The following is a 26472-nucleotide window of genomic DNA, read 5'->3' on the forward strand; positions in this document are numbered from 1 at the left end:
CCATGATTGAGCTCATTTTGATATTGATTGGCACTAACTTATCGTTCGGCTGCTCAAAGCGCTATCTGCGGTCGACGAGACACTCGCACATTTGTCTTTTCAAAATTCGCGCCGTGTAACTTCGGCTTATGTCCCAAGCCCCTGATACAAACTGGTTCTTCGAGCCTTCAGATTATTCCCATTTAAACTAGCGGATTCATGACACATTCTATGCGCAATGCTCAGACTATTGTTAGCTGTGACAATTCTGTGACAGAACCTCTAAAGTAGGGATGATTTCACAAGTAAGTGCGATTTTGAGACAGAATTTCACAACTCTAGTTCAATTTGGAGAATAGTCTTGGCTGTCGCTGCTCGAAAGATATATTTATTGGGAAATTTATTCGTTATGGCTGAGGGAAATAAGTCATCTGTACCCAAGAAAAAGCATCCAACGGATCGAGGTCCACAGTTCTCGTTCAACATAGAAGTTCCTCGAACTCAGGAGAGCAGACTTCTCGGCATCAAAGACCGCATAAAGATGGCCAAAGGCTCGTTGAATCTTACAAAAGCGACGACAAGCACACAGAATGAAGATTTGATGGAAGCTCGTCTGTTAGCTTTTGAGGAGAAAATTGAGAGGAAATGACTGACATCGAGCGATCTGAGCTTATCATCAACGGGAAGTCCGAAATACACCATCCACAACCGCACGGTTTTCAATTCCTTCAGCTTCTTCCAATCCATCTTTGCGTATTTCTTTGCCTTTCGCTGATCCTTTTTCTCCAATTTCTCCTCCACAAGCAGAACGTACGTCACAAAGAATGCAAATCACTACATCTTCAGTAGAGAACGACTCCATATATCTCTGCAGTAAAGAATCTCTGCGAACTCTGTTTTTTTTTTTCTCTAATACGCTAACGACATCATGTTGTTATTGTGGAAAACCCTTCGATTGCGAGTCACTTGTCTTCAATCGACAGAGTCGTGTAGTGTCGGTGACAATTTCATGTGTTGGTGGAGATTCTTTTAAGTGGCTCTCCTCCCCTATCATGGGAGGATCTCCTCCAAAGCACTATGTAAATTTGAGGTGAGCACTCTTTTATTTTTGCTCGAAATTTACAGAAATTTGTTATCTCGGTATTTTACAGTTTTTGTTTTTTGTAACTGGTCACTTCTCTGTCTCTCTTTCATAGATTGATTCATGGAGTATTGTCCTGTGGCCTGACAGAGACAGAATACACAAGTTTCTGTCAAGCAGCCAACATCGGGTCAGAGGGAGAAAAGACCTCCGACACAGGTTAGCAATGCACATGCGCAGATGCTCTGAAAATCATGTAGTCTTTCTCTTTGAAAGGAGAAGGCAGTCAACAGCAGTTTGCAGGTTGCTAAATCATGAATTTTCTACCAAGATAGCTCAAACTGACTGAACTGTTCCTTCTTTGGTTTGTGCCTTACCAGATGCAATTCTAAAATACTTCTATTTTTAATCACTTCAACAGTCTTGAAAAAGCTCAGTTACTTGACAGTCATGAAGAGGGTCTCCAATGAGTCAATGTTGGCTACTCAAGAACAAGTGAAGAGTAACCCTGCATATGCTGTGAATGGAGAGGTACAAGTTGTCATTTTAATTTCATTTTGTCTTTGGCCACATACTTATACACCTGCCATACTCGGAATATATTATGTAGACTGGCACATACAAAAATATAAAATCTTATATCAGATTGTAAACCTTGAAAATATCTGTGAATAGAGAAATGTGACCATTTTTATGTCTTGATTTCTACCATTTCTTCCTGCAGTGAGTTATAACAGATGCAAGGCATGATTCCAGTGGATCAACAGCACACACAACAGTGTCAGCCCTTTCTTTCTGGTAAGATGGTTTCTACTTGATCTCTTTGTATGATATGTTGAACCTCTGGTATGTTCAACACAAGGTGTTAGCAGTTGTCAACTGGAGTAGGGCCAATGAAACTTCAGCAGTAAGCTGTGAGGTCCCTATGACAAAAGAGCTTCTGACTTATCTCTCTGAGACACAAGGTATGATAAATTTGCATCCTCAATAATATCATATCGCATATGTAATACAAATATGGAGGTCAGAAGTATCTTTTATAATGCAGCTAAAGTAATTCTTTTTTCAGGGTTCCATGTTGCAAAGGTGGCATATGACTTTGTATTACAGCTAAAAACATGGATCTTCTCAAAAGGAATGCTTAATTCCTTTGACTCTTGGCATGGTACTCAGTACACACTTGTATTTTTTGGCTCATTTTGTCTTGATGATTATGACTATTTCTTGAAAGTTAGCATTTTATTGGTATTAATATGTTTTTGTTTATTTTCAGGTGGAAAGTCTGTGACTAAAGCAATGAAGGAAGTTGTCTCAGGGGCCCAGAGGGATGAGGGCTCAAAGTGGTTTTTTGAATTGTTAGACAAAGGTAAGATATCTCTCTTATGAGAGTCATCAAAAGCTATATTCTCTCCACAATTACCTGCAGATGTCAAATTCCTTCTTGATATAAGATGACTATAATGGAATATAATAATTCTGAATATTTTACATTGAAAAGTACAAGGACTCTTGTATACTTCTGCATGAAGAACAGTCCACCCAATGAAGAAGAATCTCAGGGTACACTGTCGAATGTAGTTGACCATTACCAGGTAATTTGAGTGACTGTTTATTGAGAACATAGTATTTTGTTTTCATTTCTGTAAGTACCTTTTGTTGTGTTATTCTAGTAAGATATGACATGATCATTACCTCAAAGATTGCACATATTTCTTTAATAATGGTGAACAAGAGACATTATACTTACTATAATTATTACTACTGATTTATTAATCTATTTTTCTATAACTTGGTGTATTTATTACTCAGGGAAATCATGTCAGATGCCATGCGGAGTCATGGTGCAAGCAGAATGGCTATGTGATGAGCAAAGAACTTTTAGCTAAACCTGAAGTAGTAGCTGCATGCAGGGAGGCCATTATGGGCACTTCAATTTATAGGCATGCATCGGACTACATGCAGGTAATTAAGTGATGCATGCTGTATTTTTATGTTTCTTTGCATGAAGAAGTTTATCTCTTCTTCCAAATTAATGATGTTGATGTAAGGGCCATAAATGAGTTGAACAAATTCATTTTTCAGTTAAAGAAAAATCACCCATAATTTGTTGCCTTCTTCAGTGCAGGGAAACATATTGGATTGAGTCTCTCCATTCAGTGATGCTCATTTATGCTGCAAAGCGGATTCATTATGGGGATGACACTTACAACATGTGTATGGAGTTAGCCATTCTTGATTGGGTAAGAAACTTATGTTGTTAATTCTGCTCAATTACTTTGGCACTTTTTGGATTCACTGCCTTCTCTTGCTCATTGACTCATTTGTCTTACAGAATGAAAAACTGAATCGAGAAGCATCGTCTCTACAGATGTACCAACATACCAGGCATCCAAACCGCTTGGCAGAGACCAGGGTGCTTACTTCAAAGACATTTAATTTCAGAGAAACTATCTAGTCTACCTTTTTTAATAGAAACAAATGATGTCTCTTCTGTTTTCCATTGCACCACAGTTTCTGTGATAATTACAACTAGGAGCCCAAATGTTCAGTATTAATATGTGAGGTCATTAGGGAGGACCAATTCTAACAACTGCTGGTACCAAGCAATGAAAACATGAATATTAGGTTTGACATAAGGTATTTCCAAGCAGACTCATTCTCTGTTTCCTCCTGTTACTTTTCTTTGCACTGTATATCTTTTCCTAACCTATAGGAAAGTCACTATAATTTGCTGTGTGGACATTGTAAAATGGACCATAAAAAAAAAAAAAAAAATTGGGTACTTAGGCTCTCTTTGAGGTGGGCATTTGTATGAGAATTTTATTATTCCCTTTTATGCCCCATGTAGGCAATACCAGGAGGGTTAGGAAACCGTCAGCTCACATTTTTTATAACACAATTGGACATCCTTTCCCGCACTACATTAACGTGGTCCTCCAGTTCGACTTTTCTAGCCTGGTAAACATGGTCTTTCCAGAGCCCACATTTGTTCAATGCTCTCCAGTACGTCTTCTAATCTTTTCTACGTCGCACGTGGTTTTGAACATGTGCTTCACGATAGGTAAGGTATTCGCGACTGTCGGTCGTTACACATGGCGTTTGCCAACAGTAAATACACATTTCGAACTCGTCCCCTCTTGCATCAGCTATTGTGGAGACAAGGTGAAATAACTGTTAGAGCTAAAGCGCAACTGAACGGTCATGAAGTATGATATGATCGTACAACTAGTCTTCCCGCCTACATTTTATTTTGGACAATTTTTATGTACATTTTTCATGTTTAATTGACACGTATGCCCATGGTGTAGCATAAAATATCGCAATAAATATAACTTGTAGTTCTAAAGAAATAACTCCTTTCAAAATATTCTTAGGCAGGACAAAACATTCTCAGGCGGGACAAAACATTCTTAGGCAGGACAAAACATTCTTAGGCAGGACAAAACGTTTGGTAGGTGTCACGCAAGGCTGCATTTCGGAAAATGAAGGCATCAAAAGGAAGCAGTGTTAGACATGAACTGTTGCATCATACGAAAAAAATCTGTGGTTTGCAAGTTTATTCTAACTAGTATTTCCTAGTTTGAAAAAAATCTGCAATTAGTTATTTCTGGAAAATTATTGCGTTACGCGAGTGTTTCAATCTTGGTGATACATTATCACAGTGATTGTTGGTATCGAACTGTAGTCCTAAGTTACCTTTCTAATGTATTGTTCCAAAGGTTAAAGGTCATTCAGTACTTTTGGAATCATATTATACTTAGATTAAAAAAAAAGAAAAATAAATCGCACCATTTGTGGAAGAAGCCCGTGCAGATGATTCATTTGGCGACATCGATGCCTGGACATGTCCAAGTGAATCGGTGGTTGGCGGCGGTTCACTCGCGCGCCTGCAATGATCGCTCTGCTTTTATTTTTCTTCCGTTGGGTTAACAGCACTTCCTCTTCGCATTATTAAAAAAATGCCTTGAACATTTCTTCATCTTTTCTTTTTATTCTAACGGTCATCTACATCCAGTATTTAACAACAGACATGAAATTACGCCATGGCAATTTTAGGCGACGGCGAAGCGAATCATTTCGAATTTCAAATTTACCGCCACAAATGAAGAAGGTTTCGATCGGAGGAAGGTAGTACAAACCTCAAAAAATTCTTCCATTGTCATGAAAACGTAGAAATTTTTACCGAGAAATGCGCCTCTGGTCAGTGCCTTGCATTGGCTGCAGCTCAGGCTGTTTTGGAGTTCTGTATGCCACGACGGATGATTGACAAATGATTCAGAGGGACCTAAGGCACCTCTCCTTTTATGGCGCGCCTTCGTGTAACGATTGAAATCGGATTTCTGGTTAATTATAAAACTGTGAATTGATAATAAAGGTAAACTTTTTCAGAATGTTTTGGGATTGATGTATTACTTCGGATTGGGTGATGATATGGTCGCAATTGGTGCGAGCTCAATGGATGAAAATCAATCCCAAGGCGTTCTTCAAAACTTTCAAGCCATTTTTGGGCTCTAAGAGCTGTACTGAAAGAAACGACATCCACTTAAAAATAAACGGCAGTATGATAACGAATCAACAACAAGTGGCTGAGGAATTGGTTGAGCATTTTGCTACCTTGGCGGATGGCATTGGCGGTACAGCGATTGAAAGAAAGTCAATAGAGGACTTTAGAGACCATCCTTGTGTTCAGAGGATACAACATGAAAATAGGAATTCCACTCAGACCATCGAAATCGAATTGGTTACACAGGGACAAGTCCTTGCAGTTCTCGATTCGCTGAACATAAACAAAGCCACCGGCACTGATGGAATTCCTTCAAAGGCTTTAAAAACAGGTCCTAATGAATTATCCGCTCCACTAACCACCTTGTTCAATTCTTGTATTAACAAGAATGCATGGCCTAGTGAATGGAAGTATAGGCATTGGGCCCCAGTATACAAAAAGGATGACAGGAATGCAAAGGAAAACTACCGGCCCATAACTCTCTTACCATGTGTAAGTAAAGTTCTTGAGAAGTTGGTTGGAGCGCAGATCAACTCTGGCTTTGGTAATCGCATTTACCAACACTCATCCGCTTATCGCAAAGCTCACAGCTGCGAAACAACATTGATCAATTTAGTAGAAGATTGGAGACTGGCGAGGGATCGAAAACAGGTTGTGAGCATACTTTCAACTGACATATCAATGGCATTTGACTCGTTACACCCACCACTACTTCTGAACAAGCTTGAAGCGTACGGTTTTCAGGAAAGCGCTATTCAACTTTTAAACAGCTATTTAAATGAACGGAAATATCAAGTAAAGATCGGCCGTCATGTTAGTTCGAGCCGATTCGTGAGTCATGGCTGTCCTCAGGGTTCCGCGCTTGGCCCGTTGTTATGGAATGTTTTCCAGAATGACCTATCCTACTGCCTAACAGCGAACTTGTCTATGTATGCCGACGACCATCAAATTTACCACGCAGGAGCAGACCAGGCAGCTGTGACTTCCCAGTTAAAGGATAGTGCCAACTTAGCAACAACGTGGTACGATTCTAACTTATTGGCGGGAAACCTCAAAAAGTACCAAGTTTTGAACTTGGGCTTCACTCAAAATGACAGCAATATTTGCGTGAATGATGTTGTGATTGAAACTAAAGATAATATCATACTTCTAGGAGTAGTGTTAGATTCTAAGCTAAATTTCTCTGAGCATGTAATCTCTATCTGTAAAAAAGCCAGCCAGAGAATTGGTGTTCTAATGAGACTACGTAATTTAATTCCTATGAAATCTAAGTTAATATTATTCAAAAGCGCGATATTACCATTCCTCACGTACTGTCACCTAGTGTGGCATTTTTGTAAAGCGAGTGACACTCGAAAGCTTGAAAGACTACAAGAAAGAGGACTTAGAGCGGTTTTCAAGGATAATAATTCTAGTTATGAACAACTATTAGAGAAGGCAGATCTGCCAACACTACTAAATAGTCGCTTACAGGATCTGTGCATCCTTATGTATAAAGTAAAGCATAAACTGTGCTCTGCATATATAAGTAACATCTTTAAAGAACCAAATAGTAATTACAATCTGCGGCAAGCAGATTTCTCTATACCTAGGTATGAGACAGTCACCTATGGCAAGCACTCTATTAGATATTTAGGGCCTAGGCTATGGACAAAACTACCCAAGAGTATCAGGGACGTCAAAACCCTAACGTCGTTTAAAAGCAAGATACGCCAACTCAATATAAGTGAACTTTTAGATGACGGCTGCGCAGGCTGTAGCCTTTGTTCATTTTGACTTCTGTGTATTTTTACTATAAATCTCTTAATGAGTTAACTATAGATATTTTACCTACTACTGTATATAGTTTTTTTTAGTTTGTATATTCTCCCCTAATTGGTGTCCCCAAATTAGTAAGGGATTTTTTCCCTGGCTAGACGGTTTTTGACACTTTAATAAAGTTTCTATTCTATTCTATTCTATTCTATGGTAAGACAGCGAGCCTCCTGCCGAAGAAATAGCAGAAGAGGCGGATTGTGCCTGTTAGGCTTAAGTGGCAGGAAAAAGACAAAGCTTTGGCAGCTTTCCGTTCCTCCATAGCTGGTAAGAAGAACCCGAAAAAAGTTCAGGGGAGGAGTATGAAACTGATCTCTTTACGGTTTATATCAAACCAGAAATATATTCCCAAACTGTCTACAGCACTTTACAACATCCAATAGGCGAGGCCTTAGGGCGTTAATTGTCCAGCCCCTTGGAACTGGGTGTGACCAAGGACCTAAACAAATCAATCATGGTGCTGTTAGACACTACCTCCACATGCAACACACCACCAGATAGAATTGCTCAATCGTTCATCCCTCTAGGGCAGACGAAAAAAACTATCTCACCCACAGCAAAGCAACCTTATATGCCTATGACAACTCTTAGCTGTGGTGAAGTTTTTCTTTGCTCGAAATTGATTTCTTTCGTATTATATGTTTTATTATTTATCAAGCAAGTTGATATTTCGCTACCGCTGAAGTAGATGCGAATAATATACACATGAAGAAATATCAAGAATCCGTAAACGGAAACGTGGAAGAAATATGTGAAAACCTTGTGGAAACACGATGCTCAACACGCGTTTCCGCTGTCGGTTTGGTGACGTTTAGTCGTGTTTCCGTTGCTGCGGTCACAGCGGAACCGTACCACATTTTTACATGTTTCCGTCAGGTTTCAGTTGAAGGAAACCAAACAAATGTATCCGCAAGTGTAACTTCATGTTAACATGTGCGGAAACACATAGTAACGTGGCGGAAACATGAATTTTTTGTATTTCCGTCGACGTCATCATACCTAAACGTTCACGGAAATACAAGGTCACGTTCCGGAAACACGTTTTTCTCTTGTTTCCGTAGACGTAATCAGACAGAACGTCGACGGAAATACTGGGTTACTTTTCGGAAACAGATTTTTGTCTTATTTCTGCTAACGAATTCAGATCTAGAGTGGACGGAAACACTAGATTTTGTTCCAGAAACACTTTTTTTTCTTGTTTCCTCTATTTATCGGACTCTTTCAGCACTCGTTATTCGTGATCTTCCTTTTTCATTACATGACAGGTAAATATGTTCTGATCGTGCGGTTTTATATAACCCCTACCAGACTTTTATACCGTACGTTTGTGAAATCTATGCTCCGCACTATGTACAATCACACATATACAAGAACTATATTTCTTTACAGCTTCAATCAGTTCATTTTATTATTCTTCTTTTCTTCAATCGATCGACCGGTGACAATTTTTATTATATGAAAAGTACGTATATATTCGCTCGTCGTCCTTGTCATTTGAACATAACATACCTGAAATTCCTTACTTAACAAATGAACATCAGGAAAAACATACAGCTGGTATTTATGAAATGTCAAATGTTCTGAAAATGTATAGAATTAGTCGCTGCGGACAGTCCAACGAGGGCGGTTAGTTGGGTGAGGGCGTGGTGATTCATCCTCAGTCCGGTTGACACGTGCACTAGTACGACGTTGCTTCTCAGTCAGTAGCAGAAAGCGCTTTGGCATGGAATAATCAAACTAGTTGTGCGTGCGTACAGTGATGTATCTGATCAGGTATTTTCAGGGCATTAAGCTCGTAGATTATCAAATAAAACCCCTCGTTACATCTCTCGGGTAGAACGTGCGCTATGATTAGTCCATTTAGCGCCGTATTTCATTGCATGGCAAGCTAAATTCAAAAGTTTGTTTTGATCGCCAAAATATCGCTTCAAGAAAAATTTGAACCGACTTAAGGAAAAGTTCGCCAACGAGGAAAAAGAGCAAAACTTAGAGGCAGATATCCCAATCTTTCGAGTCGGATTCTTCGAGTTTTTCACGGTAGGACAAGCGGCAAGTAGAGAAATACGACTATCTACGACGAACATAATTCGGGTCGTTAACCAGATTATTCCATTGCAGCCGAAAGGTCGTCGAATACTTTGAAAAGTCAAAATACGAGTGCAAAACGTTTGTAGGGTTTTACGAACAGCAGTTTGATGGAAATTCTAATATAATAAGCATACCTGCTGCTGCTCTCGATAAGCTCCTAGGCAAGTTCTTTAAAGGTGTCGACAAGCAAAATGACAGTATTTTAAACTTTCAAATTGCATATTGGAGTTATCTTCGTCTAAATGGTCTCGTTTTTATTGCTCCTAAAGCAATGACTTCAACATGCTAAGGTACTGGAGGAATCAAAAATCCAAAGAGACGAGTAAAGCTATAATTTAGGTGATCATTTAACTTCTTGTCTGCAGTTTATCCTGTTGTTACGGATGTAGTTTTCTCATTGTTTTCCCATTGGAGAAGCGAGAGGATTTTCTTTTCTTCCTTGTACGGCTGATCTTTTTCTGTCCTGGAAATCTCTACCATGCAGAGTTTTTAAATTGCAAACTTCGAAAAGATATTTAAACCCTTGATACAATTAGAGAATTGTGGTCTGACGTACTTAATCTGACATTAAAAATATGCCGAGTAGCTGCAAGTGGTGCATACCAATGAAACGAGAAGCCCGGCGACTCACAATATTGTGTGATTTGCTCAATGATTGTGATCGGGGGGAGTGCTCCACAATTTTGGTTTGTTTTTAATTAAAAAATTCCATTTTATGATCATTAAATTCAAATCTTCGAGTGAACTCGTGGCAATCGGAAGAAACTGTTCGAAGAAAAGCGGAAGCAGTGCAAGTTAATCTTTTAAGTCTTGATACTCGCATTTCTAATTCGTAAGAACGAAAAATTGTGAATCCCATTGTCTCAGTACACACGTTTAATGTGTATACTGAGTTAGTTAAGTGATTTGTGTAATTTATACGTTTTTCAAACTCATACTTACAGGTGCGTGTAATGACACGCAGTTTGCGTGTTGCGCGCGTGCAGCCTTTTAACTGCATACATTTTAAACTAAATATTTATTCATGGGCTAGTAAAGCACGCAAAAAGTGTCAATTTCTACTACAATATAGAATTACCAAAAAAGTATAGACCAGAGTTAGAAGGGGGGACTACTAACTCTGTGTATTAACCAAGCTGTTTTTTAAAGGATAAAATTATTTTACACCCTAATTCAATGGTTTTTGCGCTAAAAGCTCAAAAATCGGTCTCCCAGAGAAAACGCACATCACTTCACTTACGACTAAAATGAATGCATAAGTGTCACCAAACCGAAAAAAAGGGAAAGTTTAGAGACAAGATTGGATAAGATGGAAAGTTCTCACTCAAGATGGCCACTTTAATCGGCTTTCCATTATCAAAAGTTCTAAAGGATACACGTAGTTGCCATACATCATTGATCTCCCACCATTCAGCTTCATTAGTTTTCCAAAATAACCAAGCGATGTTGGCGGGTAAACGAAAACTGAGAACGCAGATCACAGATCCATAGGGCAATTTTATTAACATACTAGTAGGTTTTCCTTTCCTCAGCGTTTTCACAATATTCACGCAACTTTTTAGTTAATTCTACAACTTTTGAAATAAAATCTTACTCAAGGTGCTGGTTTACACTTTTTGGTTTATCGATCGTTTTCAAAATCATCGGAATCTGAATTCTGATCTTTACCCTTGGAAATCATCGGGCCCTAATGACAAACATTTTCAGGGCTTACCTTACAACAATTTTTCCAATACTTTTTATGAGTATTCTAAATTTTTAAGGTCTATCCTTCCATTTAACTTACTAATTTACTCCAGCGTGCAAAACCGATATGCACTGGAATAAAAAGTCTGTTCAAAAAAATACAGACGAAGGCAATCTCCAACGCGCTGGGCTTTTGGGCAGTATGAAACGATGCCCTTGAGTGATGTAGGGTAGTGATAAATTTGACGCAATCGTGAATTCGATAAACCTAAAAAAAGGTACTGATTTAATGGTTACTTGACTAAACCTCGGCTGCAAGACCGCTGAAGACACTTCACAAGCAAACTCTATTTGAACTCAAACCTGTGTTCAAACGCTTTTGTACTGTATGGTTTAAGGAAATAATTATAAAGTGGTCAATTTCTTATCATGAAACATTCAGAGGAGATAAATAACCGAAACAAAGCCAGGACGAAAAGGGGCGCGAACTCGAGAGGTTAAAAAGACCGATACCCGTAATACGATTTCGACAAATTTCCCCTTTTAAAACAGACTAGTAGCGTATGTGGAATGGACGGAATTCTGCGAAATTGACAAAATGAAGAAAATGAACGTTTTTATTTATTTATTTTTTTTTTTATTATCATTATTTTTTTATGCAATACCTTTCACTCAGCTGACTCGGAAGAGTAACTCGGCGGCAACTTTTCAATTCTCGAACTACTCGACATATCGGTTGTCAGTAAAGTAAAATGAATGCAGGAAAATGCAGACATAGTTTAAGAGAGTGATCTCTGGTAACTGACATTGTGCAATTTCATATTTCTGTTTATGGGCTGTTTTGCGTCAGGGCTTTCAGAACGAGGTATATTTCCTGTATACTGTACTTCATATTTCTGTGTTAAGTGTGTTTTTTTTTTAAGGCTTAAAGAACGAGATTTGAAGTATTCTGCGCTTGAAGAACGAGGCATCTTTCAAGTCATTCGCGCTTGAAATGGGCTGTTTAATAGTTCAGGACTATCTTACTGACTAACAGGAAAATGCAGACATAGTTTGAGAGAGTGATCTCTGGTAGCTGACGTTGTGCAATTTCATATTTCTGTTTATGGGCTGTTTTGCGTCAGAGCTTTCAGAACGAGGCATATATCCCGTATACTGTACTTCATATTTTTGTGTTAAGTGTGTTCTTTTTTTTAAGGCTTGAAAAACGATATTTGAAGTATTCTGCGTCTAAAGAACGAAGTATCTTTCAAGTCATTCGCGTTTTATATGGGCTGTTCCGCTCCACGGCTTTAAAAAAACGAGGCATATTTAGCTATGTACCACGCTTGCTTCATTTGCTTAAATAAAGCGCCGTAAGTCGCTGTAAGTTATTCGCGCTTGATTGAGCTGTTTCGCTTTATGGCTTTAAGAATATAATTTTGCCTATTTTATCGGAAAACTAAGTTTCCCATGGGAATCTACTGATGCGTATTCGAAATGTGCGGCAAAAAAGGTCCACATCTACTATTTGTTTTTTTAGTGCTAAGGTCCAAGAAAAACAAAACAGGAAATTAGGTTAATTTTGTTCCACTATTAGTCTTTAAATGTGATGGCCTGGGTTCGAATCTCGTCTGAGCCTGAATTTTTTGTTTTAGTCAACTTTTCTGCAATTGGTAAAATTGCAGCTTACCTGCGAGGATCATGTCTTTATTGATTTTAATCCGCAAGTCAAAAGAAACTTATTTCATCACAGATTCATATCGAAAAGTCGCACAGTAAAATGAACCTTCGTTTCGACAATAAAACGTTTCTAAATGTTTTGTTATACGCACTTAAAAAAACATTTGGAGGACAATGACCAGAACATAACTGAAGCAAATATTAAAGGGCTATGGAGTGTCCTATAAAAGTAAATAAGCATATGGGCGGAAGAGTTAACATTTACTTCTGTAGCTCAGTTGGCAGGAATATTCTGGGAGGCCTGGGTTCAAATCCCGTCCGAGCCTGAATTTTTTTTATTCTTCCTTTTCTGCAGTTGGTAAAATTGCAGGTCACCTGCAAGGATCATGTCTTTCTTTAATTTTACATCGGCAGCTCCAAATTTTTTTTTTTTTTTTTACAAATACACAGCTTAAACTTGCGCAAAGAAGAGAACCTTTGTTTTGACAATATACTGTTTGTAAATGATTGAAGTGTAATAAACAAAATATTCTCTGTTTGACTTAACCATGTGTTCTCAAAGTGTAAGGGGAGAGGTGGGAATGTTTATTTTGAACAGTTATTGTTATGTTGTTATGTTACGTTAGGGGAACGGCTCCATAAAAGGTGAATTTAAATGGAATCAGTAACGACTGAAATCGGATTTTCAATGGAATTTGTTGATTTTGCTATTTTTGTTAACTTCAAATTTCTTTTCGACTGGCTGAGTTTTGAGCTCTCCATCTTTCGGTAAATTGCGTCTCTCTGAACCCTTTTTGAAGCTAGCGCGATTAACAAAATTTTAATAGGAACTGAATCCCACTCCCACTAATAACAATAGTGATGGAATTTCTATTAAAATTTGAAATGGGGTCTTGGCAAATATGCCAGTTGGGATATAGGATTTGGATCCTGCCATTATGAGCTGTAAACTGGCCCCTCTGCAACGCATGGACTTAAGGGCAATTAAAATTTGAAACCAAGATTTAGTAAGTACATGAGCTGAGATATTGGATTTGAGTCCCAACATTACAAATTGCTATAGTTTACACGTGTGACTGGGTCTGTATAAGCTTCTTGAAAATAAGTCTCATGGGATGAGCAATAAATGTTGTTTACTTACAGTGTAATCAACTTAGTGTTGTAGCTGAAGACTCCACGTGGTAGCTCTGCTATCTGATTGTCATATAAATTCCTACGTAAACGATATTAAGAAAGACAATAAAGCAAATTAATCATCTCATGAAGTTTTAAGACTTACAGAGTTTGCAAAGTACATCTGTAGGAATAGAAATTAACTCTCAACTTCTTTCCAGACTCCTCTTCTACTGAGAGAAAACCCTTGGAATTTCGGCCAAATCCCTCGAGACCTTAGTTACCGGTCATCATTTAAGTTGCCGGAAGGGAAGAGTCAGAGGATTTGGATTAAAATTGCAGCTCGCCTGCGAGAATGGTGCCTCTCTTTAAATTTACATCGACAGCTCCAAAGAAATTAATTTTTTGTTAAAAAATATATAGCCTAAACTTACGCAAAGAAGAGAATCTTAGTTTTGACATCATACTGTTTGTAGATGATTCAAGTTTAATAACAAAATATCTCTTTTTGACCTAACAGTGTGTTTTCTAAGTGGGAGGGGGGAGGTGGGAATGTTCATTTTGAACATTCATTTTATAGAAAAAAGTCCGAATTGATTATTTTTTTCCTGATGATTGCTTGCGTTAAGGAAAGGCTTTGTGAAAGGTGAATTTTAACACGAAGGCGCGTTATAAATAGGTTGGCTCCTCCCCTTTGTTTCAGCTCAAATGCAAAAATCATCCAATATGGCGACCAAAGTTCCCACCATGAGTGAAACGGTCTGCATAGAAGACACACTTTAAGTGTTTCTTTTGTGTCAACAAATTAGAAGATATTGCGTCTTGTTGACTCTCATTCCCATAATTGAGCTCATTTTGATATTAATTGGCACTAATTTATCGTTCGGCCGCTCAAAGCGCTATCTGCGGTCGACGAGACACTCGCACAGTTGTCTTTTCAAAATTCGAGCCGTGTAACCATAGGCGGCCCAAGCTCACGTCTCGAGAAAAAGCCAACGATGAATTCATGAACGCGTCACGCGTTGTGTGACTCGGTGTTAAGTTACGGGAGGAACCGTTGAAAATTTGAACACGTTATAAGGCATAGTATGGGGAACGACATATGGTCGATTTATAACGATAAATATTTCGAAATCTGAATATTTTACACGTAAAATCAATAAAACTTACTCATGCCCTGTGTATCCGTCGAAGTTTCTAGCGATTTCTGCTGTTTTAAGCTTGCTTTACCATCACTGTTAACCATGTCAAAAGACGAAGTCAAGGCTGCACACTCCGATTTCGACCTTGGTCCACGCGGAGGTGGTTTGCGCCCCGAAAATCCTCCCGATCGGCATTTTTCTCAGCCACACTTTACGATCTAAGATCGCTGCACCCTGGGACATGTCTCAATACCAAAACTTCACGCGCATTTCGCTGGAAACGAGTGTTTTCTACCTGAATTTCCAAGTTCGCTTCTTTCTGGTTATGCTTTGAACACGAAGACTGGACACGGCAGCGAAAGAGACTTGGGTACGAGGTCAATTTTCTCTCTACCGCGAGTGATACGGTCGATTAATGTACTATACTTACCCAGAAGTCCAGTGACATCAACTGGCAAAACATTGTAGTTTGATATGCCATGCATGGAAGGGTAGATGCAATCGACGTTAGGACATCATGTGGACAATGGTATTTACATTGCGGTATGTAAGACTTCACATACAACGTTCGCTTTAATCACAGTCAATTTCAGGTGGCGAAATATTTCACCTCTCCATGAATTTCACAAGAAATCTACGTGTAGGAAAAAATGATATTCGTATCGGATTCCGACGTCAAACTTGCGAAAAGTTATGATACCTAAATATTTATCCTAGGTTCGCACTAGGAAATTTGTTCTCTATTAATATAAGCTTTTCACCCGTGATTTTATCAGTAAAGTTCCCAAAATGAAATATTAGGATTTTCATCTTGAAACTTTGCCACTCTTAACTTTCTGATTCGCTTCGCCGTTAATTTCACCGCATCTCTTCCTCTTCGATAGCATTTTCGCGAAAATAATCGAAGCTTAGATGCTCACAGCAAACCCCACAGAATATTCAAATTTTGTACGTTGTTTATCTGTTTTACTTTCGACTCGCTGTCTGATTGGTTGATTAGGACAATAGGTTAAGGCGAGTTGCCTCTGTGGAGATGGGGTAAGTATTGTACATTAATCGACCGTACCACTCGCGGTAGAGAGAAAATTGACCTCGTACCCAAGTCTCTTTCGCTGCCGTGTCCAGTCTTCGTGTTCAAAGCATAACCAGAAAGAAGCGAACTTGGAAATTCAGGTAGAAAACACTCGTTTCCAGCGAAATGCGCGTGAAGTTTTGGTATTGAGACATGTCCCAGGGTGCAGCGATCTTAGATCGTAAAGTGTGGCTGAGAAAAATGCCGATCGGGAGGATTTTCGGGGCGCAAACCACCTCCGCGTGGACCAAGGTCGAAATCGGAGTGTGCAGCCTTGACTTCGTCTTTTGACATGGATGACAGTGATGGTAAAGCAAGCTTAAAACAGCAGAAATCGCTAGAAACTACGACGGATACACAGGGCATGAGTAAGATTTTATTGATTTTACGTGTAAAATATTCAGATTTCGAAATATTTATCGTTGTAAATCGACCATATGTCGTTCCCCATACTATGCCTTATAACGTGTTCAAAATTTCAACGGTTCCTCCCGTAACTTAACACCGAGTCACACAACGCGTGACGCGTTCATGAATTAATCGTTAGCTTTTTCTCGAGACGTGAGCTGGGCCACCTGTGGTGTAACTTCGGCTTATTTCCCAGGCCCCTGATACAAACTGGTTCTTCAAGCCTTCAGATTATTCCCATTGAAACTAGCGGATTCATGACACATTCTATGCGCAATGCTCAGACTATTGTTATCTGTGACAATTCTGTGACAAAACCTCTAAAGTATGGATGATTTCACAAGTAAGTGCGATTTTGAGACATAATTTCACAACTTTAGTTCAGTTTGGAGAATAGTCTTGCCTGTCGCTGCTCGAAAGATATATTTATTTGGAAATTTATTCGTTATGGCTGAGGGAAATAAGCCATCTGTACCCAAGAAAAAGCATCCAACGGATCGAGGTCCACAGTTCTCGTTCCACATAGAAGTTCCTCGAACTCAGGAGAGCAGACTTCTCGGCATCAAAGACCGCATAAAGATGGCAAAAGGCTCGTTGAATCTTACAAAAGCGACGACAAGCACACAGAATGCAAATTTGATGGAAGCTCTTCTGTTAGCTTTTGAGGAGAAAATTGAGAGGAAATGACTGACGTCGAGCGATTTGAGCTTATCATCAACGGGAAGTCCGAAATACACCATCTACAACCGCACGGTTTTTCCATTCCTTCAGCTTCTTCCACTCCATCTTCGCGTATTTCTTTGCCCTTTGCTTATCCTTTTTCTCCAATTTATCCTCCAAGCAGAACGTACGCCACAAAGAATGCAAATCACTGCATCTTCAGCAGAGAACGACTCCTTATATCTCTACTGAAGAATCTCCGCGAACTCTGTTTTTTTTTTTCTCTAATACGCTAACGACATCATGTTGTTATTGTGGAAAACCCCTCGGTTGTGAGTCACTTGTCTTCAATCGACAGAGTCATGTAGTGTCAGTGACAATTTCATGTGTTGGTGGAGATTCTTTCAAGTGGCTCTCCTCCCCTTTCATGGGAGGATCTCCTCCAAAGTACTGTGTAAATTTGAGGTGAGCACTCTTTTATTTTTGATTGAAATTTACTGAAATTTGTTTTCTCGGTATTTTACAGTTTTTGTTTTTTGTAACTGGTCACTTCTCTGTCTCTCTTTCATAGATTGGTTCATGGAGTATTGTCCTGTGGCTTGACAGAGACAGAATACACAAGTTTCTGTCAAGCAGTCAACATCGGGTCAGAGGGAGAAAAGACCTCCAACACAGGTTAGCAATGCACATGCTCAGATGCTCTGAAAATCATGTAGTCTTTCTCCTTGCAAGGAGAAGGCAGTCAACAGCAGTTTGCAGGTTGCTAAATCATGAATGTTTTACCAAGATAGCTCAAACTGACTGAACTGTTCCTTCTTTGGTTTGTGCCTTACCAGATACAATTCTAAAATACTTCTATTTTTAATCACTTCAGCAGTCTTGAAAAAGCTCAGTTACTTGACAGTCATGAAGAGGGTCTCCAATGAGTCGATGTTGGCTACTCAAGAACAAGTGAAGAGTAACCCTGCATATGCTGTGAATGGAGAGGTACAAGTTGTCATTTTAATTTCATTTTGTCTTTGGCCACATACTTATACACCTGCCATACTCGGAATATATTATGTAGACTGGTACATACAAAAATATAAAATCTTATATCAAATTGTAAATCTTGAAAATATCTGTGAGTAGAGAAATGTGACCATTTTTAATTTTTGATTTCCTCCATTTCTTCCTGCAGTGTGTTATAACAGATGCAAGGCATGATTCCAGTCAATCAGCAGCACACACAACAGTGTCAGCCCTTTCTTTCTTGTAAGATGGTTTCTACTTGATCTCTTTGTATGATATGTTGAACCTCTGGTATGTTCCTAAAATCATTTCATTCCCAGGTGGAAATCTTATTAAGATCTTGGAAGATCTTGTAAGATCTTGGAAGATCTTGTAAGAATCTTATAAGATGGCAATTAAGATGAAGATCTTACTAAGATCTTATTAAGAATTAATAATCTTAATAAGATCTTGCCAAATTTCTTGAACAAATCTTAACCAGGTTTGAGCATTGTAAGATCTTAAAAGATCTTATTAAGTTTATACAAGAATCTTGTAAGAATCTTGACAAAATTTTACAACATATGGGGATTAAGATCTTGGAAGGTTCTTAACAAGATCTTATTAAGTTTATTTAAGAATCTTGTAAGAATCCTCACAAAATTTTACAAGAAATGGGGGTTAAGATCTTGAAAGGTTCTCAACAAGATCTTATTAAGTTTATTTAAGAATCTTTTAAGAATCCTAAAAAAAATTTTACAACACATGGGCATTAAGATCTTGAAAGTTCTTAACAACATCATATAAAGTTCACTTAAGAATCTCAGTTGTAAGAATCCTAATCTTTAAGAAAAGGAAGATCTTACAAGCTTCTTGACAAGATCTTGGTAAGTTTGTTAAGAATCTTAATAATTAAGTAAGATTTGTAAATGTAACATCATAAAGATTCTAGACAGGATTTCATCTAAAGTTCATCTAAGAGTTTTGTAAGAATCAAAATTTTAAGATCAGTAGGAATTTAAATGTTCTTGACAAGATTTTATCAAGTTCATTCCAGTACATTCTTGAGTAACTTGAAATGCTTATCCTGTTCTGTTCATAAGAGAGCATGGGGATGCATAAGGCTTGAAACCTCTCACACATGATGTGAAAAATCCCATGTCCAAAAGGGGATCAAATAACGTCAAGTAAGCTTCCATGGTATGGTGTGCAAATTTCAGACCCGAGAACACAATACACATGCAGCTGCTTTCTAACGAGGTAATTGTTCCACTGGAATTATGGTATCAACAGATTAAATTTGGACAGACTTTTCAGATTACATTTGATGATTGATTATGAAATATACTGAACAGCTAGTTTAAATAATCACTAATCATGTTCATAGGGAGTGTCTAGAAAGGGATTAAACCTTCCCATCTTTGCCTTGAACATAAAGACACCCATAGATAATGTCACCACATTCCACAAGCAAGAGACTTTCGCTGATATGGTTCAGAAAAAAAAAATATGGCAGTATGCAGACAGATGGCAGAATGAAAAGATGTATTTAAAAAAAATTTATAGCTAGCTACTTGTAAAAATATTTTTCAAGAAAGTTGCACGAAATTTGTACTTTCACCAAGGCATTCCACGCCACAGTGCATACGCAGAATTGCAAATTGTACACTTGATCGTTGTTGTTAACCGTTTTTGCATCATATCGTTTCGGACAAAGTTCGACAGAAATTCTACTTTGGTCGAGTGTTATCTGCCAGGTTGAGAAATTTAACTGTGCCTTACAGCCCTAAAGAAGAAGAATGATTTTGAGAATTAGGATTTTACCGACCAAATTCTTTACAATATAACTAACAAATAAACATCGAAAATTTGCAGACCGGTCAGATGGCAGAAATTAAAAGTATTTTTAAAAAGTTTATAGGTAGTTACTTACAAAATACTTGCGAGAGTTGCGTGACATTTTGTACTTTTACTAAGGCTCTCCCCAGTCTCCCGCTACGGCCGGCGCAAAATTACAAATTGTTCACTCGACCGTTGTTGTCAACCGTTCACGCGCCATTTCGTTTCGGCAAAGTTCTACAGAAATTTTACTTTGGTTGAGTGTTATCTACCTCGTTGCGAAATTTAATTGTGTCTAAAGCCCTGGCGAAGAATAATGATCTCGAGAATTAGGATTTTACAAGCCAAGTTCTTTGCAAAATCACTAATGTTACTGTCGCTTAAAATACAGAAAATGACGAAGTCGGTAAGTAACATGAGTTTACAGCACACCAGAGAAGATAAATCGCGTTTTGCTTTTCTTGTGAAAGAACACTACGATTACACATTCAAGGTTGCGATATCCTTGTTTTATTCTGTCACGTGAAGTGGCCTCAGGTGAATAGTTTACACATCTAAGCACATAGAAAGCACACGTATGATTGTGCACGACACTCGCTTCATAACTCAAGGAACACATTGGTCTTGGTAGTTTAAGTATCTTGAGAAGATTTCCAAAAAAGCAACTAGTGCACGACTGCAACTGAAGCAAATGAAGGCAAATCATCCCGAAGGTAAGTGCTACTGACTTTTATTCATTAAGTTCACGTTATCAACATTACACATCTGCTGGAAGGTGATGCGATAGACTTATTTCTCGCACTTTTTAGATTCTTTTAGCATGGACGAAAAAAGTGACGATAAGTTTATGTAATTGCAAGGCCACGGTATTTTTATATAAGGCAAATCATAAAATCTCGTCAGGGTTCGATTTCGTCAGGAAGCGTTTTTGTTTAGAATTGAGTGGAAACTGACACGAGATGTAACGCTATCATCATCAAGACCCCGTAACGGCGGCTGCTAACCTTACTGCACTTGTAGCAATTCTCTCAAGTCAGTTTTAAAAGAGAGATTGTTCCGGATTTAAGTGTTGTAGTCAGAATCATCGTAGCTTCCAGTCGTCTCGCATGGAAATGGTTCACAATAAACAATTAATTTGTCTTCGGCTTTACTAATAACCACTAGAAGTTAAACTAGAAGGGTGCTATAACAACGCGAAATCGATTATGGAATTACTTTATTCCCAAATAATGAATTATAAATTGCCACGTTCTACTTAAAAGTTTCCACTGATGATGATGATGATGAAAGCCAAACTGGGTTTGATTATCACGACCATGTCCACAGTAATGGGAATCTTCCCAAAGCAAACAAAAATTACCAAAAAATGGGAAGTTCTTCTGATGATGTAAGAACTCTAAATATTCAATGTTGGTGCATGATAGTTCATTTCCCCCCCTCCTTCAAGACTTCATTGACTTAGATGGCTTAAGGAAGAATTTTGGCACTGTTATCCTGTTAATTTTTACTCTAACACATTCTATACCTGTATTAATTCCATGCAACATTTTTTGTATTTTGTTTGGTTCTGTTTAGTTTTTATTTGTTTTGTTTTGTGAATGTGTGTGTATTTTTTTCTGGTTTTCATTTAATGCTGAGTCATGATTCCTTGCTTCCCTTTCTCACAATTTTCTTTGTTCTAAAGGTTAATGAAACTTAATTCAGTGGAGGGATTGCTCAACAAATGTAAACATTTTTTCAATTCATATTCACAGGAGAACTGGAGAAATAGGATCACCTGTAAAAATGATTTTATCCTGAATAAAGTAGACTTTGAGTCCCATCTTAATGCTACAAGCACAGAATGGGATAGAAGGGTGGCAACTCCTGATTGTAAAAAGGTAATTTTTCATTTATCAACTTTTTGTGGGAATTTGGAATAGCTGTTTCAGCAGTGCAAAGCGTAAACAAAGTTTGTTGGATTGGAGTTGGGCAGTGCAAATTGCCAAGATTCATAACTGGGAACCTGTGCATAAAAATTTTGCTCTTAAAGATGATAAATTCTTGTTAAAGATAGTCACTACCTCCTTTTCTTTGCGTACAGATGAGGCATGATGGTGATCAAGGAGAACCATTGAGAAGCTCCTCCCCTCTACCTTACTAAGTACTCCTCACAATGAAACCAAGCTCCTATTACTCCTCTCTGGCAGGGATTTTAAAAAATACGCTCTCAAGGTTTTAGTATATTTTGTACCTGTATACAAATTACTATTTTCTTTTTTTCTTTTTTTCTTCCCACAGGAGCCATAAATCAGAAATTTGGTGATGCCCAAATGAATAAGAGGTGGTCTCAAATAAGGCTCTACTTGAATAAAAAAAATTGCTTGGATTCCAAGAGAAAAGTTCACAATGTAGAGGGCAATGTTGAATGAACTAAAGCTTGGTTGATATTTGTACAAAATTGAAATATTTGCAAATTTGCTTGTCAAGTAGCTGTCAAATTGACTAAAATGCCAACTGAGATGAGTGATAGTGAGCTTTAATTCTTTGAACACGTTTGCTGCAATACAAAATTTTGTTGTTTTTTTTTGTTTTCACGCTTAAATTATTCTAAAAGAAGAAAAACCATTGCAGTTTGAATCAAACGAAGAACAATTTAAAACTGGGACATGCCTTTAGTTATTATGGCTTATTTGTGTAAGGATAACTATGGTAGTTCAAATCAAACTGTCAAATGACTCCAACAATTAAAACAATTGTTTTTTTTTAATTTTTAAAACACACCAAAGGGAAGAACAAGAACTCTTCTTGTACAGTTGTCATTTAAATTGTGCATGTTTACCAGTTAACGTTTCTTATCAAGATCTTTTTTAGTAATTAATTTCACAGTGTTGAGAATTTGCAATAAATTTTGCTTAATGTTGGATGAAGAAATTCTTTCTTAGTTGTGATCTCCATTCCTCAATCATCCAGTTACTGAATATTGCATAAACCATCAGTTACCTACTATGGTCTGAAAAAAATATGATACTTAAGAATTTTTACAGATTCTGCAAAAATTCTTGTAAGTTGTTTGAAAATCTCACAAGTTCTTGTAAGTTCTTTTAGAGATCATTAAGACATTGTTGAGAATCTTAACAAGTTCTTTTGAAAACTTGTGAAGGTACTTAATTAAGATTCTTGTCACAGGAATCCTACCAGATCTTGTAAGATTCTTGTAAGTTTCTTACTAAGATACTTATCAAGATTCTTAGTTAAGAATCTTATAGAATCTGGTAAGATCTTGTCACAAGATTCTTACAAGAATCTTGTAAGATCTTACAAGATCTGGTAAGATCTTGTCACAAGATTCTTACAAGAATCTTGTAAGATCTTACAAGATCAGGTAAGATCTTGTCACAAGATTCTTACAAGAATCTTGTAAGATCTTACAAGATCAGGTAAGATCTTGTCACAAGATTCTTACAAGATCTTGTAAGATCTTTCAAGATTCTTGTAAGATCTTACAAGATTCTTGTAAGATTCTTACAAGATTCTTGTAAGATCTTACAAGATTCTTGTAAGAATCTTGTGACAAGATCTTACAAGATCTTGTAAGGTCTTACAAGATTCTTAATTAAGAATCTTAATAAGAATCTTAGTAAGAAACTTACAAGAATCTTAGTAAGATCTTAATAAGATTTCCACCTGGGTTTGCACTGATTATCTTTAGGACCAAAAAGGTGTTAGCAGCTGTCAACTGGAGTAGGGCCAATAAAACTTCAGCAGTAAGCTGTATGTAATACAGATATGTAATACAGATATGGAGATCAGAAGTATTTTTTATAATGCAGTTAAAGTAATTCTTTTTTCAGGGTTCCATGTTGCAGAGGTGGCATATGACTTTGTATTACAGCTAAAAACATGGATCTTGTCAAAAGGAATGCTTAATTCCTTGACTTTTGGCATGGTACTCAGTACACACTTGTATTTTTTAGCTCATTTTGTCTTGATGATTATGACTATTTCTTGAAAGTTAGCATTTTATTGGTATTAATATATATTTTTTTATTTTCAGGTGCAAAGTCTGTGACTAAAGCAATGAAGGAAGTTGCCTCAGGGGCCCAGAGGGATGAGGGCTCAAAGTGGTTTTTTGAATTGTTCGACAAAGGTAAGATATCTCTCTTATGAGAGTCATCAAAAGCTATATTCTCTCCACAATTACCTGCAGATGTCAAGTTCCTTCTTGATATAAGATGACTATAATGGAATATAATAATTCTGAATATTTTACAGTGAAAAGTACAAGGACTCTTGTATACTTCTGCATGAAGAACAGTCCACCCGATGAAGAAAAATTTCAGGGTACACTGTTGAATGTAGTTGACCATTACCAGGTAATTTGAGTGACTGTTTGTTGAGAACATAGTATTTTGTTTTCATTTCTGTAAGTACCTTTTGTTGTGTTATTCTAGTAAGATATGACATGATCATTACCTCAAAGATTGCACATCTTTCTTTAATAATGGTGAACAAGAGACATTATACTTACTATAATTATTACTACTGATTTATTAATCTATTTTTCTATAACTTGGTGTATTTATTACTCAGGGAAATCATGTCAGATGCCATGCGGAGTCATGGTGCAAGCAGAATGGCTATGTGATGAGCAAAAACCTTTTAACTAAACCTGAAGTAGTAGCTGCATGCAGGGAAGCCATTATGGGCACTTCAATTTATAGGCATGCATCGGACTACATGCGGGTAATTAAGTGATGCATGCTGTATGTTTATGTTTCTTTGCATGAAGAAGTTTATCTCTTCTTCCAAATTAATGATGTTGATGTAATGGCCATAAATGAGTTGAACAAATTCATTTTTCAGTTAAAGAAAAATCACCCATAATTTGTTGCCTTCTTCAGTGCAGGGAAACATATTGGATTGAGTCTCTCCATTCAGTGATGCTCATTTATGCTGCAAAGCGGATTCATTATGGGGATGACACTTAACAACATGTGCATGGAGTTAGCCATTCTTGATTGGGTAAGAAACTTATGTTGTTAATTCTGCTCAATTACTTTGGCACTTTTTGGATTCACTGCCTTCTCTTGCTCATTGACTCATTTGTCTTACAGAATGAAAAACTGAATCGAGAAGCATCGTCTCTACAGATGTACCAACATACCAGGCATCCAAACCGCTTGGCAGAGACCAGGGTGCTTACTTCAAAGACATTTAATTTCAGAGAAACTATCTAGTCTACCTTTTTTAATATAAACAAATGATGTCTCTTCTGTTTTCCATTGCACCACAGTTTCTGTGATAATTACAACTAGGAGCCCAAATGTTCAGTATTAACATGTGAGGTCATTAGGGAGGACCAATTCTAACAACTGCTGGTACCAAGCAATGAAAACATGAATATAAGGTTTGACACAGGGTATTTCCAAGCAGACTCTTTCTCTGTTTCCTCCTGTTACTTTTCTTTGCACTGTATATCTTTTCCTAACCTATAGGAAAGTCACTATAATTTGCTGTGTGGACATTGTAAAATGGACCATAAAAAAAAAATTGAGTACTTGGGCTCTCTTTGAGGTGGGCATTTTTATGAGAATTTTATTATTCCCTTTTATGCCCCATGTAGGCAATACCAGGAGGGTTAGGAAACCTTAAGCTCACATTTTTTATAACACAATTGGACATCCTTTCCCGCACTACATTAACGTGGTCCCCCAGTTCGACTTTTCTAGCCTGGTAAACAGGGTCTTTCCAGAGCCCACATTTGTTCAATGCTCTCCAGTACGTCTTCTAATCTTTTCTACGTCGCACGTGATTTTGAATATGTGCTTCGCGATAGCCAAGGTATTCGCGACTGTCGGTCGTTACACATGGCGTTTGCCAACAGTAAATACACATTTCGAACTCGTCCCCTCTTGCATCAGCTATTGTGGAGACAAGGTGAAATAACTGTTAGAGCTAAAGCGCAACTGAACGGTCATGAAGTATGATATGATCGTACAACTAGTCTTCCCGCCTACATTTTATTTTGGACAATTTTTATGTACATTTTTCATGTTTAATTGACATGTATGCCCATGGTGTAGCATAAAATATCGCAATAAATATAACTTGTAGTTCTAAAGAAATAACTCCTTTCAAAATATTCTTAGGCAGGACAAAACATTCTGAGGCAGGACAAAACATTCTTAGGCAGGACAAAACGTTTGGTAGGTGTCACGCGAGGCTGCATTTCGGAAAATGAAGGCATCAAAAGGAAGCAGTGTTAGACATGAACTGTTGCATCATACGAAAAAAATATGTGGTTTGCAAGTATATTCTAACTAGTATTTCCTAGTTCGGAAAAAATCTGCAATTAGTTATTTCTGGAAAATTATTGCGTTACGCGAGTGTTTCAATCTTGGTCATACATTACACAGTGATTGTTGGTATCGAACTGTAGTCCTAAGTTACC

At 37.7% G+C, this 26472-nt stretch overlaps 1 protein-coding gene and 1 pseudogene across 6 annotated transcripts; both read left to right on the top strand.

The window, feature by feature from the left end:
• Positions 1 to 222: 222 nt before the first annotated feature.
• Positions 223 to 24100, top strand: LOC149050942 (uncharacterized). Of its 5 annotated transcripts, XM_089197957.1 has the most exons (8): positions 1250 to 1279; positions 1482 to 1591; positions 1785 to 1858; positions 2130 to 2225; positions 2334 to 2426; positions 2870 to 3022; positions 3181 to 3300; positions 3393 to 4859. In XM_089197957.1, the coding sequence occupies exons 3-6, from the start codon at positions 1798 to 1800 to the stop codon at positions 2944 to 2946; spliced, it is 327 nt and encodes a 108-aa protein (XP_089054083.1). In that variant the 5' UTR covers positions 1250 to 1279; positions 1482 to 1591; positions 1785 to 1797; the 3' UTR covers positions 2947 to 3022; positions 3181 to 3300; positions 3393 to 4859. The 5 variants fall into 5 exon arrangements, with proteins under 5 accessions (XP_089054081.1, XP_089054080.1, XP_089054083.1 ...); XM_089197956.1 differs by lacking the exon at positions 1250 to 1279 and having other exon boundaries at positions 1517 to 1591; positions 1785 to 2025; XM_089197953.1 differs by lacking the exon at positions 1250 to 1279 and having other exon boundaries at positions 1517 to 1591; positions 1785 to 2025; positions 2130 to 2426.
• On the top strand, positions 16835 to 25442 carry LOC149050943 (uncharacterized; annotated as a pseudogene). Its single transcript, XR_016184120.1, has 10 exons — positions 16835 to 17675; positions 17782 to 17885; positions 18085 to 18197; positions 18391 to 18464; positions 23731 to 23792; positions 24076 to 24168; positions 24294 to 24394; positions 24612 to 24764; positions 24923 to 25043; positions 25136 to 25442. The product of XR_016184120.1 is annotated as an uncharacterized LOC149050943 (transcript).
• Positions 25443 to 26472: the final 1030 nt, after the last annotated feature.

Source organism: Pocillopora damicornis, chromosome 2 (assembly GCF_964200805.1).
Source record: "Pocillopora damicornis chromosome 2, jaPocDami1.2, whole genome shotgun sequence".
Classification (NCBI taxonomy): Eukaryota; Metazoa; Cnidaria; class Anthozoa; order Scleractinia; family Pocilloporidae; genus Pocillopora; species Pocillopora damicornis.